The sequence below is a fragment of the Amphiprion ocellaris genome, chromosome 7 (assembly GCF_022539595.1).
Source record: "Amphiprion ocellaris isolate individual 3 ecotype Okinawa chromosome 7, ASM2253959v1, whole genome shotgun sequence".
NCBI classification, from domain to species: domain Eukaryota; kingdom Metazoa; phylum Chordata; class Actinopteri; family Pomacentridae; genus Amphiprion; species Amphiprion ocellaris.
Window position 1 is genome coordinate 4,551,567 of NC_072772.1, and position 15,313 is coordinate 4,566,879.

The 15,313-nt window shown below is 39.9% G+C and overlaps 2 protein-coding genes across 3 annotated transcripts in view; both read left to right on the plus strand.

The window, feature by feature from the left end:
- The first annotated feature begins 933 nt into the window (after positions 1 to 933).
- On the plus strand, positions 934 to 10,210 carry c7h19orf47 (chromosome 7 C19orf47 homolog). Of its 2 annotated transcripts, none has more exons than XM_055012547.1 (8): positions 934 to 987; positions 2,951 to 3,038; positions 3,167 to 3,281; positions 3,763 to 3,844; positions 6,339 to 6,464; positions 6,585 to 6,659; positions 8,079 to 8,152; positions 8,235 to 10,210. In XM_055012547.1, the coding sequence occupies exons 1-8, from the start codon at positions 969 to 971 to the stop codon at positions 8,814 to 8,816; spliced, it is 1,161 nt and encodes a 386-aa protein (XP_054868522.1). In that variant the 5' UTR covers positions 934 to 968; the 3' UTR covers positions 8,817 to 10,210. The 2 variants fall into 2 exon arrangements, with proteins under 2 accessions (XP_054868522.1, XP_023145129.2); XM_023289361.3 differs by having other exon boundaries at positions 936 to 987; positions 6,585 to 6,734.
- A 1,971-nt stretch (positions 10,211 to 12,181) lies between these two features.
- ttc9b (tetratricopeptide repeat domain 9B) overlaps positions 12,182 to 15,313 on the plus strand; it is a 36,878-nt gene continuing 33,746 nt past the window's right edge. The window contains exon 1 of the mRNA XM_055012218.1: positions 12,182 to 12,921. Within this exon, the coding sequence (XP_054868193.1) occupies positions 12,453 to 12,921 (469 nt within the window). The 5' untranslated portion in view covers positions 12,182 to 12,452. The remainder of the gene's footprint in view (positions 12,922 to 15,313) is intronic.

Consider the following 15,313-nt stretch of genomic DNA (forward strand, 5'->3'; position numbering starts at 1 on the left):
CTTCCGGTTCGTAGCATCTGATTCGGCAGGTTAAGGAAAAAGTTGCGGAAATTGTTGTTTTTTCCACATTTGAATGATGTGAAATCACGTTAGACACTCTGGGTAACCTCAACCCCGTCTGAAACCTACTGTCAAATGTGTGAAACTTTTATTCTGCATTTGTTCAATTTAAAAGAAGTGAGAATTCAGTTATTTGTCTGCATTCACGTCACATTAGACAAGGTCCAGATGTAAAACAACTAAATATAAAATGGGTCAAGTCTGGATTAGACGCCATGTAAAAAAAAAAATGTAGTCAACTATACAGAGTATTTGTAAAAATGCAAACTAAAGGAAAAACAGAAATATTATTTTTGCCTTTTTCCGCATCTGGACCACGAGACCAAGTCCAGATCTAAAAGCACAGGAAGATTGTCCCGTCTATATCAGGTGCTTTTAGACCTAGAATAGATTTAATGTGATCCAGATATTTTTTTTGAAGGCGCATCTCTTGACCCCATAGAAGGTTTTAGAAATCGCATACTGCGTTCTCAATAATCTTTAGCCCAAACATCAATCTAGTCCAAGTCAATTCTAGTACAGTATAATAAAGATTTTCCCAAATGTGACACAGCAAGGATTTACCTTTACGTCATAAAATGTCTGAAATGAATAAATAAATGTTATTTTTTGTTTTGTTTTGTTTAAAAAGACGAAACTTTGTTTAAGAAGCGCCTTGATTAAATTTCCTTCATTTTTCCCCCCTTAATTTCCGAATCAGAAGCTGAATTCATCATTTTTGTGTTCAGGTAGTTTTTTTGCTAGTCAGCGGTCTGCGTCGCTCTCTAGCGGCCGCAAATATAATTGTTTGGAGGTTTTTATTTATTTATTAATTTATTCGTTTTGCGTGCGTCTGCCGGACGTTGCGTCACGGGAGACGTCGTGACTTTTCCGGATGCGGCTGACGTCACCACACGTTTGTTGTAAACATGGCGTCCGTGACAACAGGTGAGAGCCGAAAGGCCCGGCTGGGCTACGGGAACCCTCGGCAATATTTCAAACATTTTGTCAGTTTTGCTTTAGCTACGACCACTGCCTCAATTTTATATTCTGTGTTGAATTTTTCCAGCCGTTTGCGTGGATAGCGGGAGCCTCAGTGGGCTGATAGCGCCTTTTAACTCACGGCTGAGACTGCCGCCAAGACAATGCTAACACAAAATGCTAACACTGACGGCTATGTTTTAGCTGCTTTTAGTGTGCCATTTCATCTTATGTGCTCAGAGCAGAAAAACAAACACAGTCGTTGGTTTTGTTTATGGCGTCAATGGGTTAAATTGGCGACGCTAGCGTTTGCCAGCTAGCATCGAATCTATATCAGATTTGAATCTCAGATTTCCACAGCATCTATCAGGTTATTATTTATGGCTCTGACTCGTTTATGTGTTAAATGGCAGTTTATCCGTTGTGTGAATCTCTGAGTTCAACAGAGCCATTGTTCTGGCAGCTGTTCTGGCAGCTCCCTTCACCCTGTATCTGTTACTGCAGCCACAAGACGGTTCATAATTGTTGTTATAAATATCCTCCAGCTGGCCGTGGTCAGCATGTGTTAGTCCTCACCATGCTGCTGTCTCCTCAGCTTTATGTCTCCCATTGGGGCTGTGTGTCAGGGCCTTCACCCACTGTAGTCTGTTATATAACTATCATCAACTGTGTAACTGAATATTGTTCACTTTTAAGATACAAAATGAAAGTTAATATTCTGACAAGTTCAGATAGAAGTGTTGAGTAGTAAATCAGAGCAAGTTAATTTATATCGAACATTTAAAACAACCTGATTCGACCAGAGTATTGCACACGTTAGCAACTTCAGCTTTTATTGCCATTCAGCAATGTACGTAGTCCACAGTTAAACGAAATGACGTTTCTCACATCCATTCACAGTGCAGAAATGAGGGTAATACTATAAAAAGTTAAGAATAAATATACGGTAAAAATAAATATAAGATAATTTCAAAAGACTAAACTAGATTAAGGGCTGCACAGTGGCGTAGTGGTTAGCACTTTCGCCTTGCAGCAAGAAGATCCCTGGTTCGCGTCCCGGCTTTCCCGGGATCTTTCTGCATGGAGTTTGCATGTTCTCCCTGTGCATGCGTGGGTTTTCTCCGGGTACTCTGGCTTCCTCCCACAGTCCAAAAATATGCTGAGGTTAATTGATTATTCTAAATTGCCCGTAGGTGTGAATGTGAGAGTGCTTGTTTGTATGTGGCCCTGCGACAGACTGGCGATCTGTCTAGGGTGTCCCCTGCCTTCGCCCGAGTCAGCTGGGATAGGCTCCAGCCCCCCCCGCGACCCTAGTGAGGATTAAGCGGTGTATAGATAATGGATGGATGGATGGATAAACTAGATTAAAACAAAACAAAACAAAAGCACAAGCATACATCAGACACAATCATACTGGCTACTGGGGTAATAATGAGTGAGATTAATGTGACTGCAGTTTTGGGTATGGAGGTGATGGGTGCAGGTCTATGAGTGCTGTAGCTGCAGGGTGTTCAACAGTCTGACTGTGGGAAGAAGCTGCTGCAGAACCTTGATGTGTGGGTTCTGATGCTACGCAGTCTCTTTCCTGATGGAAGGGCAACAAACAGGGCATGTGAGGGGTGGGAGGGGTCCTTCCTGATGGAGGTGGCCCTGCGTATGCTGCGTTCTTGGTAGACAATCAGGCCACAACAAGAATATGTGCAAAATGCACATCGACTGAAGACTCAAAACATGGGTTTATGGATCGTGATGGCCTTTGAGCACGTGACAAATAAAAACTCTTGAATCTCGAATCTTTTTCTGAAACTATAGACTAAACCACAAATAATCACCAAGTAAAGTAGTCATTAGTAGTGGCAGTATTTCCCATATTTTTTCAGTTTAATTGAAATTGTATTTCATTGAGTCTCTTTCATTTCTTTTTTTGAAGCCACCTCAGAGTGGATTCAGTTTTTTAAGGATGCAGGGATCCCAGCTGGCCTCGCTGTCACTTACGCAGTTTCCTTCGTGGATAATAGGTAACTTAAAACCTCTATTTCATAGGCCCAGTTTTGTACACTTATACATCATAAACACAGCTGCACTGTGATCATGTGTATTATGTCATCTCCCTCACATTTTGTTCTTGTTGTTTATGCCACTGTAGAATTCAGAAGAACATGCTGATGGACCTCAGTAAAGACATCATGATGGATCTCGGCATTACAGTCATTGGCGACATCATTGCCATTCTTAAACATGCCAAGCAGGTCTACAGGCAGGTGAGGCCAGTTATGTAATGTTTAAATTACAAATGAATCACTGTTAAGATTTTAATTTGAGCAAACAACAACATAAAGGTGTGCATATTTTAAATAGCTCTATCTCGCTGCGTGTACAATTTAGGATGGCTTACACTTCAAATTCCAGGTGTGGCTGTATTACAGGAGGTGGAGTGTATAATTACTGGATCAAAAACTATCCACAGCAGCCAATACAACAAATGTCCTCTTAAATAATTTGACACTTCTACAAGAATACTTGTGTCTCAACTGAAAGAATTCTTAGTTGTTCAGAATTCCAAGAGGGTCTTCCAGCAAATCAGCTAATTTAAAAAATAATGTGACTTAGATTCTATTGTTCCCAGTGAATTCAGCTACAGACAAAACTGTTTTAAATTTACTGTCGCCTTGGAAATGACCCTACTGTTTACTACAAATTTCACTTAACTCTTATTATTTGTTCCGATCGTCCCGTCTTCAGGACATGTGCAAAATGGCAACAGAAGCCATCTCCTCAGGACAGACCAGTGTTCAAGCTGAGCTCAGAAGAACTGCCAATACTCGTAAGTTACAATGCTTTCCTGGATAAAACATGCTATGGGCCATGATTAAAATAGTGTTTGCCTTTTATTTGGATTTAAAGTTTGGGATCACAGACACTGTTCAGTCTGGAGCAGAATTTTCTGAAGTAAAATGCTGTTTAAAGTATTTTTTCAAAACTTTTTACTTTTCCTTGATTTTTTTGTTTTTGTCTGTCCTTAAGTCACCCAATCAGCTAAATGGCTTTACTTGAGTGACACCACAGTGCGACCCTTTAATCAGCCCAGCCAGAAGCAATATGAATCACAAGTTGTATCATCATGTGATATGTCTGCGCTGATTATGCAGGCGAAACTGAACCACACTTGGCACCTGCCATGATTCAGAATTGCTGAAAGTGGATGCGGTTGTTGTTTGCGTGAAGATAATTTTCTGAATGGGCGACTTAATCATAATAAAAGTTGTTTTATTTGACTTGTGGAATCAAAAGCTTTACATAGACACAGAAACAGATTTATGTTTGCGGGTTCAAACTTGGGGATGGGTACACTAAAGTGACCTTTTTATCAATTTGTCTGGTCATATTGCTGTTACTTATGACTATTTTTTGTTGGTGCATATAATGATTAGATATACTGAACTTAAGCATTCTGACTCCCCAAGAAAACATTTGTACAGAAATCCTGCAGAATATTGTGCACATCAGGTGCTTGGTTATTAATATGAAATAAAATTATTAATTCAGTTTGAATACTGCATGGCATGAAAAAGGTCACAGAAAGCAGAGCAAAAAAATTGCAGAAATGATTGATGTCATAGCTTATGATGGTTTAGACTCCTGCTGTCTGTTCTCTCCAGATTTTACTTAAATACATAGTCTAACAGAGGCCAAAGCTGTACGCAATAAGACTTATGCTAGATACTTTTGTCATTGTACTGTCAGGGTGAATGGCATATCAGACGGTTATTGCTACCAGATAAGTAAATCAGCCTAAACTTATCTATTTATTTTTTTTTTACAAAGATGTTCTAGACTTGTCTCATGTTAGAGTAGTCTCAAATTTTCTCATTGATTAGTGTATTTCGTGTTCTCAATCTGCTTTCCAAATGACTTAAACTAGCGTTTCCCAACAAAATGTCGTGTCAAGCGTTTGCAGTGGTTTCTCTCTTACTTTAGTTTTTTTTTTTCAATCAATCAATCAATCAAAATTTATTTATAGAGCACTTTACAACACTCAAGGTGACCAAAGTGCTTTCTTGTAAAGATACATCTTCTTATATCTTTTTTGGTTTGCTCTTAATGTTTTTAATGCTTCTGCTGAGGGTGGTGTTGTTTTCATTGTCACACTGTTATATCAGGATTTCTGCAGGGCATTAAAAAGCATTAACAGTCATTAAATTGATTTTGCAAAAATTACGGCCTTAAATGGCATTAAAAATCATTAAATTTGATTCTCAGTGGCATTAACAATTCTTTCTGCAGTTTTCAAGAAAATATCTGACAATAATAATATATAATTATAGACTGAGATTCATCAGATATGTGCATCTGCATAAACATGCCGAAGCATTGTGATAATTGTTCCGGCCGGTTGGAGCTGCATGTTTGTAAAGTGGCCGGCAGGCTGGACCAGGTGGAGAACTGAGAAATGGGGAAATGCAAATTTCAGCAAAAATGGCTAGAAAACGTGGGTTTCAGTAGAATGACAGCAGCCCGTGGGTGGTCAGGGGTGGTTTCCAGTTTCAGAAATAGTGAAATGTAGGGACAGTTTTCATATAAAAATCATCTTTTACAAATAAAACAAACCTGTGTAATTTGTTGAGTTCACGGTCGTGGCATTAAAATTTTTACAGTATAGCATTAAAATGGCATTAAAAAGCATTAAATTTGACTGGCTGATTTCTGCAGAAACCCTGTATATTCTAAAATCAGCCAGTAAAATATCTTTACAAGTGGTACATTTTTGTACCACCAATTAAGCAATTAGTTGTCAGCTATCTATTGCTATGTGATCTCAAAATCAATTTATCAGTTTAAATGGTTTAGAACCCTGTGATTCCAGCTTCTTGCATTTAAATATTTTCTGATTTCTTTACTCCTCAATGACATTAAGCAGAATATCTTTGGGCTGTAGGAAAAAAGGACATTCGAGGATGTCAGCTTGGCCTTTAGGAAAGGATGATCACCATTTTTCACCAGAAGAATTGTAAAATAATAACTGAACAGTTTCAAGCTGTGCCACCTTCAGCAATCTTAATTTGTCAAGAATTTATTGAAAAGTAGTCATTCTTATGACTGGGAGGAACTAAACACCTTTGTGCAACAGATGAATTTAGACAATCTAAAGATCTGATTTGTAGTCGAAGTCTATCTTTGAGAAACGAACCACAGAACAGACCCCAAAGACCTGTGAAGTCCAGTTGTCCTCGTTCTTGTGTTTTGTATAAAACATAAAAGCTTTTCTAATAGACAGGCTAAATCACAGCTTCTTAAGAATGTTTCTATCTTTTTCCCAGCTGCCACTCGCATGATTGCCAATGCTTTGAGCCATGAATCCCCGCCAGCCACTCCAGCTCGTCGACCCGACAATCGCCTCTCTGTTACAGTGTCCAACATGCAGGGAAACAAGAGTAACAAAGCAGGTATATTGCAAGGAAGGTCTCTTTTACCCCATCAGTCCTCTATTTCCTGTTCCTCTGGAGCCACATACTCCAACTGTTCACCTCTGTTTAATCCTCGTGTACCTACCACTGTGTTATCAGTTGTAAGTCAACCAGCTGACGAGGGGAACGGTTTGCCAGCAGTGAAGCGCCGGCGAGTGACAGCTGAGATGGAAGGCAAGTACATCATCAACATGCCAAAGGGCACCACGCCTCGTACACGCCGAATCCTGGCCCAGCAGGCCAAGAAAGGTAGGCCTGACCCAGTGGCCTCGCCAGCAGCTCGTCCTACTAACGCAGTTAATCACAGCAACTAGTCACAACTAAAAGTTTTCATTAACTTCCCTCTCAGTAAATCTGAAAACGGTGATTCGATGCTGATAAACTACACCTGCTTGACCATCACCCTCTGTGCTTTTGTAATTCAGTCCTTTGTCCTTACTAATACTTTCACTGCACCAACAATCATTCTCTCTGTCAGGCTGTGCTTGTTTTCAGTCAGATGTCAAAATCTTTCCTCTCTGGCATTTGCAACTGGGTCCTGTCTCTTTGCAAGACATTTTCTCTTATTTTATGAAGGAAAGTGTAACATTTAACCCGTTTACTGTCTCCTTATCACGTTGAACAATCAAAACTTTAAGCTCGTTGTCTCCAAACAAGAAATTAAAAATGGTTCTGCTAAGCATAAAACATTTATATTGATTACAAGGCTCTCCAATCAGATGTTTTAAATCAAAAGCACTTTTTTTTTTCGACATAGTATGTGTATAAACATTTAAAACAACAAAATGCAGATGTGTTATGTGTCCCGCTTTACCTCTTGTTAGTACACGCTTGTTTAAAAAGCTCTTATTTTCTGGTCAAAATTTTAGCAGCTGGTTTATTTGATGCTCAGTGGAGAGGTGGAGAACTTAATCACTCCCTGTGGGAAATAACAGCTAAGTTTTACATGAATCAAACATCAAAGATGCATATCAAATATTCATTAACTGCACTCTGAACTTGCATTTACAACTAGAACAATGCTTAACTCTGGTTATACACAATAGTGTGGCCGGGTAATATTTTTACATGCAAGTTAAGAAGAAATTACACATTTGACAATAAGTTAAAATCTTGTGAAATCGCACAATAGTAGTAATAGTATGACTTTTAATAAGAATGGCAAAAAACTGTTAAAACAAAATCACAGGAATTGACATTTAAATAGACTACATTATAGTGTTATTTCTTACATTTCTCTGCTGCATTTGTGTTTATCAATCACAAAGAAATGTTTTTTTACGACCTTTAGCAGTTCTATAATGCTATTATTGATTCATGTCATATATTTTTGATCACTGAGAGGTTTATATTCAGTACTTAAGTCAGACTTTTATCAAGACTTATGCTAGTTAAACGGGCATATTATGCTAGTCAAAGACAAACAGGAACGTATAGAAAATTAGCAAAAGTGAACCAACTATTGCCTTAACAATCTGCACAAGCACAGTGATGATAGGATTTTCTTCACCTTCCATCATCTTGTATGAGGAGGATCATGTGGAGTTTTATGTCACATCACACTAATATTCTGTTGCTCCTCTCCTTTAAAAGGTTTAAAACGCACCTCTGTGTTTGCAAGACTTGGAGCTGAATCGAAAGCAGACACCACAACAAGCAATACAAAGGTAAATCCTGTCAGTTTGTCTTAATAGCTCAGTTTGTATAATAAAGATTAGTTCTGAGTTCATAATGCTCATGTTTTGGCAGCCTACCGGTGTGTTCAGTCGCCTCGACACAGGGGACGCAGGTGAAGACAGACCGAGGCCAGGAAATATGACTGGAAACATGGATGTAGATGACGAGGACGACAGTGATGGAGAAGGCTCTGTCCTGCAGTACGCTGGCGTCCTCAAGAGGCCTCCTCCATCCCAGAAGAAAGAACCGACGACAAAAGCAGCCCCGACCACCCTGCGGCGCCTGGGAGGCAAATTCAAACTGCCTCCCTCTGATACTCCCACTTCTTCCTCTTCTTCCCCGAATGGCCTTCCCCCTGCCAAGATTAGTGTTCTTCAGAGACTGGGCAAGCTCCCTGCCACAAACGCTGCCGTGTCGCCTGCACCGGCCGACACGCAGGACAACAGAGTGACCAGCACCAGACCCAGAGCACCGGAGAGGTCGACTGTAGCAAACGCCAAGGTCAGCAGCAGCACTGTGGCCCTGGTAGCATCAGCATCAGCAGCAGCAGCAGCAGCAGGAGGAGGAGGAGGAGGAGGAGGAGAGTCTGTAGGGGCTCAGATGGACGTTAAGGCCATCAGTGTTTTTAAGAGACTGGGCAGTAAGAGAACCTAACACACTCCCCAAAATTAATAAGACTCTCTCAAAACATTCTTTAAAGAATTTGTATTGCTACCTTTTTGCATTTATCTTGCTAAATGCAGGACTGCAGATTATTATTATTATTGTTATTAAAATGAGTTGTTTTTTTGTTTTGTTTTTTTTAGCCTCGATGTATGGACACTTTAAATACGGCTTTGGAGTTGCTAAAACCTGATGACGCTGCCATTGAAACATCACCTTCGTCTCGTGTCCAAGCTTTTAATTTGACGACTCGTGTGTATTATGTTGCTCTACCAGAAAGCGTTTTATCGTGTCTCCATCATATCTGCCATTTATCGTGCTTTAGGAATATGTATTTTACAATATTTGTGAGCTTAAGGCATGAGCATGACGTCAACCAAACTGCCACGTTGGCAGTTTTGATTTTACCCCGTAACTCCACATATAAGAATGCTGCTGCCTAAACTACCCGTTTTTAGATTTCTCCTGAGTGAATACACTTGAGCTGTAGAAAGTGTTGCTTCTACATGATGAATTGTGTGATTATTTGTTTATATTTGCCTGAATGTTAAATATTTCCCAAAAACTTTTAAGCAAAATGTACAGATTTTTTTTCCCCACAAGTTAAACACACAGGACAGCAGTCAGACACAGGACTAGCCATTAAGTAATAGTAAAGTCTGTCTATTCTTGTTACTTTCACCTGAAAATTACCTCCTGTTTCTTGTTTGGAAAGTAGGAAATCTGTAAAAGTGTTGCTGAAAGGCTCCTGAGCATTGTTGCTGGACTTGAGCAAAAAAGAATTCTAAATGGTTACACAGAACAACCTCGTCGAACACTTGAATCTAGAAAAAAGCACCACAACTCCTCCTCTTCTTCTGCGCTTTGTAGAAGTTCACACCTCTGAGCTTAAGTCAACTTTTCTACCATAGTACTGAACATTTTCTACAACCACCTACTTGAAAGCCGGATCAGTAGAATATTGTTTATTTTGAAATGCAATGTATAGATTTGTTAGAGTTGATTTCACACAGCACAGAACCTGTTCTGCTGCATATTTTTCTATGTGGGCATTCTTGTATCATGTATCCAAGTAAGGAAACTCAGAGATGCCATCAGGCCTGGTGTCAGGGGGCCACTACTGTAGCTCCAGTAGGTAATTCACCCCACCCAGTGTGGGTCATTCACACCTGTGTACTATTTTGGTCTGTCAGACTTCACACCAGAACTTTGTTACACTGTAAATATTTTAAAATGTTTAAAATCACATTAAGGAATTTTTATCAAGACACAAAGTAGAACCAAACTCACCGTTAACTGTCATGTTTTTTTTAAAGATATTGAGGGGATAAAAATCTGAATTTGAACAAACTGTGCTTGGAAAATAATTAAATGAGAAAAAGGGGTCCAAAGGTCTTAACTGCTCTTTTTTTCTCTCTACAAAGGTGACATTACAATGCATGCTACTGCCACACACTGTACTTTGCAGTTCTTTTAAGTATCAACATGACAGCAAAGTCAATAATTCTATTCCCCAGACAACAGTGAGTAGTTCATTTATCACTAAACCTGTTAAATGGCCACTCTATTCATGATGCTGCTGCTGCTGCATAATCTTAGTTGAACTGTGGTTCAGTGATATGGTAATGATGTTTGAAGATGCTGCTACTTACTCTGATACATCTAAACTGTTGTAGCCACACTAGTGCACTTTTCAATTACAGTAAAGTTTGCATCCTATTAAATTAGGATAACTGTTATTTGTTTGAAATGAGGAATAAAAACAAAGTCTGTATGAAACTTTTGACCCAGTAACCACCTGGTTTTATATGTAGCATTAGTCATAATATTTCAGCACAGTACCCTGCACACTTCAATGCATGTATCAGTGACTATATTGGCCTCTGTGTTTAACAAAATCATTCAGAAAAATCTTTACAGTGTGAAATTTTCTAAATGTAATAGCATACCCAAAATAGTGCCTTCCATATATATTAGTCAGTTTGGATTTTTGAACAACAATTTATGGAAAATGTCTCTAACTTAATAGAATTATTGTTATTAATGCATAATGCTTAATGTTAATAATAGTTTTTTTATATATATATATATATATATATATATATATATATATATATATATATATATATATATATATATATATATATATAAAAAATAAAAACTTAAAATATTTATTTAAAATGTTCTTATTTAAAATAAGAAAACGATAATTAAAAAATAAAACATGTATTTTTGAAACAGTGGGTTTTCCAAGGTTCATGACTTCATTTGCATAATACCTTTGCTAATAATAATGATAACATAATATTATTCATATACCGGTAGTATTAATATTATTAATAGTAATCCTTTAAACAACTTGAACTGTTTTTGTACTAATGATAAAAAAACTTAGTATAGCAGCTCTTTACTACTATTAATATAGTTGTTGTTACTGTTAGTATTATTATAAATTTTTATCAGTTTGCAGATGGAAGACTAAATGACAGTTCACCCTGATCCATCACAGGCCTCTCATCCATGAAGCAGCTAACAGATACAGATGTAAAACAAAACAATTTTCAGAGCTCTGTCACTGAAGTTATATGCTCCTGGACTGAGTAACTCTAATATGAGGCAGCTCAGTCTCTGCTGCCTGTTACACAGATTAATCGCACATCAGAGATGCTAGATAGCTAATAAATCTACCCTAAATGAACCCCAGAAAAGCTCATAAAGGGGATGACGTGGCTGCAGGTGGGCTTCAGGTGAACCACACATCCCATCACAATGAGTGTAACTGCCAGTGTGTCCCCATGAGGTCGCTGTCTCCCTCCTTCCTGTCCTCCTCTGGTCCTGCAGCCTCCTGCTGTCTGTCTCCTTCTCCTTGAAAATCTTATCAGCTGAAGTCATCAGGCTCCGCTTTGGCTGTAATGATGTTTACGGAGGGGCTCTGGGTAAAGTAAAAGCTGAATTAACCTGATCCGCCTGTTTTTCTCTGTGACAACTGTCCAGCCCCAAACAACAGAAGTGACGTCATCTTCAACCTCCCATAAAGATATTCAAGAATATTTTGAGATTGAAAAAAAAATCTAATAAAAATCTTATAAAGAGGGGTTAATGTCAGGGCGTAACCTTTACTTATTAGTCCAATAAATATGCAAATGAGCTCTTATTTATTGACAGATATCATTTTCTGATTTGTTATACTTATTGATTTAAAGTACAGCATGTTGTTGACAAAAAAAATCGATCGTTTTTGTGGCTTTTTTGCACGTTTTTTCGCTTTTTTCCGCTTTTTTTTGCCGTGTAAAATCTGGACTGCAGCAACGCCTCACGACTCTTCTTTTTTTTTTACCCACAATGCCACGCGGCAGGGGTTGTCGTGTGTGCGCTGTCTGTGGTGCTGAAGCTGCGCGTGCCTCTGAGGCTGCTACCATAGAGATCCACCCGAGCATCCTTCACAACCAGGAACCTGTTTTTCTCCAGGATGTTCCTATGAGTCTTTTTAAATTAGTTTTAACTGCAGCGATTCTTTAAACTAATCTACTCAGAGACGCCGTTTTTCTTGGCTGTTTTTCTTCTTTTTTTCCCCGAGGCTCTCTCCGCCTGCCCCGCCGTCTCTGCCGCTCCATTCCCGCATCCTTTATGCACAGCACGCTGCTCCGGTCCTCCCCTACAAAACACACCTTCGTGCCCGAGCACCATGGCCCGCTCCAGCCGCTTTCACTGAGAGACATGGAAGCCAAGCAACACCAGATAAAGAGCCTGAAAAGCTACCCGGAGACCGGCGGCCGAAGCCTGGCGGCGGCCGCCGGAGGAGACGGAGGAAGCGGCGGAGGGTATCGAGCCGGCTCCGCTGAAATGGAGATGGAGACGAAGATCCAGAAAGCCATCGACTTCAAGGCGGAGGGTCACCGATGCTACAAGGAGAAGAAATTTCGGGAAGCGATAGGCAAGTACCACCGGGCGCTGCTGCAGCTCAAAGGGGTGCATGTTGTCGACGGGACGACGGGCTCCGAGGTCAACCTGCTGAGTCAAGCCGCGGCCAAGCTGACCGAGGAGCAGCGGAGAGCCGTGGAGAGCACCGAGATCGAGTGCTACGACAGCCTGACAGGTGAGCGGTTCTCCCAGCACAACACAAAAAGACCTCAGCAGCCTTCAGGTACTGCTGACACCGTGGTTCGTTCCACTTCACCGGGTTCACACGTCCAGCAGCCTGTAGTCCTTCCTGCAGGTGCTGAGCTGCTCCAGGTGAAAGAAAAACTGCAGGAGACCACAAATGCATGATAATATGCGCTGATTTACTGGGGGGTTTCTACGTTGTTTGACCACAAGTGTGCATTATTTAACTCAGGGTAACCATTTATTGTCCATTACAGACAAATGTCACCATGTAAATTAGCACATTTTTATCGCTGCCATGCCAATTCCAGACTTTTATTCAACCTTCCTTTCCTGATTCATTGCCCTTTTTTTTTTTTTTTTTTTTTTTTGTAGATGTGGACCACTATTGTGTACGTGTGAGGGAAAAAGGCCATATATAAATACAATCAGGGTCATGAGCTTCATGTTTTAGGGCTTGTAGGCATGTTTTCATTGATGTAAGTTCACCTCATTGTTGTCCTCTGCGTCTCACAGGAGGTGTGAGGAGAGGAGTGATGTAAGGCTGCTGGAGAGCTTTACATCACTGTAGTGTTTGGTACATTTTGTGACTTGTGCTATTATAAAGCAAAGGTCAAGTGACTTGAAACAAGACTATTAAACTAATTAACCTAGAGCTGCAATTAGTGATTCATTATTACTGATTATTTACTCAATTTACCATTTAATTCTTAAAATGTCGCAAAAACTGAACAATGACTGTAATATCTTTCATAAGCCCAAGTTGACATCTTAAGATGCTTTGCTTTGTCCGACCAGAACCCAAAGACATTCAGCTTTAACTGATCTGAAGCTGCAAATTGAGAACTAGTAGATTGTTGGTTTTGTTGGTAGAAAAATGGCTCGAACAGTTGATCAATTACCAGTTAAGAGTTGCCAGTTCAGTTGATTAATCAAGATCAAGAAGAGTGGAAGTGTTAAAACCACAACAATGGCTTAAAAAACACAAATCTAGCCACTCAAAGTAGGTTTAGAAGTAAAAAGTCTTTATTTCAGTGGGCTAACGATGTTAACTCATTAATCATTTTATCGACTAATAGTTTCATCTCAGTTCTAAACTTCACTCTATGAAAAACATAGAACATTTTGCCTAGTTATGTGTATTGAAAGGAAATAATCTTACATATTGTAGTAATTTTGGTTGTATAATCATGCAGAAACATCACAAAAACAAATAATACAGAGTATGTTGTAAAATATTCTATAACCATGGTTCTCTTATGACCATTTCTACAGCTTTGGACCATATTTTACATCCTGCTATGGCCAAGTGGACACTAAGTCCTAAATATGGTGCATGTTTCAACCTTAAAATACCATGACACAGTGTTACTGAAACAAGGTCTTCTCTGGGGTTTTCTTTCTCTGTGTTACAACGTGCAATGATAGAGTTGGAGGAAGATCATCAATCAATCAATTATCTATCAGCCCCTGTCCTTCACATCGGAGTGCCTGGTTAATTAAGACAACAGCATAGTGAATTACAATAAACACAGTATGTGTCAATATCCTGGCAAGCTTTGATGTTCAGAAAAAAAACCTGTGTGCAGTGTGAGCGACAGACGCTGATAAATACTGACATCCAGAGGGGATTGATGATGATGGTGATTAATGGTGCACACGGGCACTGCATCCGTTATATCACATCACTTTTAGGGCTTCCTAACCTTTGTGAATGTGCCGGTTTTTGGGCCACAGCGGCGTTAAGCGTCGGAGATGTTGTGTCTGTCCAGTCAGTCAGCCTGCTGAGATGCACTGAAGGTCGCTGGCTCTGCGCAGCGTTCAGGGCCTGTCTGGAGCCCAAAGGAAAGGCCAGTGTGGCGTGAAGGAAAGAAAGATGGGGAAGAGAATGAGAGGCGAGAAGGGGGAGGAAAACGGGAGAGTGAGACAAGGGAGGCAAATTAGAATGAGAGGTGGAAGAGGGAGGTTTGGTGTGAAATGACAGAAGGAGAGAACGGAAGCAATTTAGAGCAGAATAAGGAGAAAACCAGGCACTGAGAGGAAAAGCAGAGAGCAGCAGAACAGAAAAGGGGGGAAGGGGAGGAGAGGACTGCTAGCACGCTACAGGGGGCCATATTTACCATGGCAACCATCGCCGGGCCTTTTCCTTGCTGTTGTATTAATACTGCTCCGGCCCTCCTCTCGCTGCTGCTTCACACAGCACAGTACACATGCGCATTCACACACTTTTACACACAAAGAAACCCTTCAACCCGACTGTGTTTACATCAGCTGCAGCCTCAAATTTCTGCTTCAGCCATCTCTGATTTGTCTAATATTTTTCATGGATATTAAGATGTTTGTGGTATTTTAGCGTGATGTATCAAATAGTTTTCTAGGTTTCA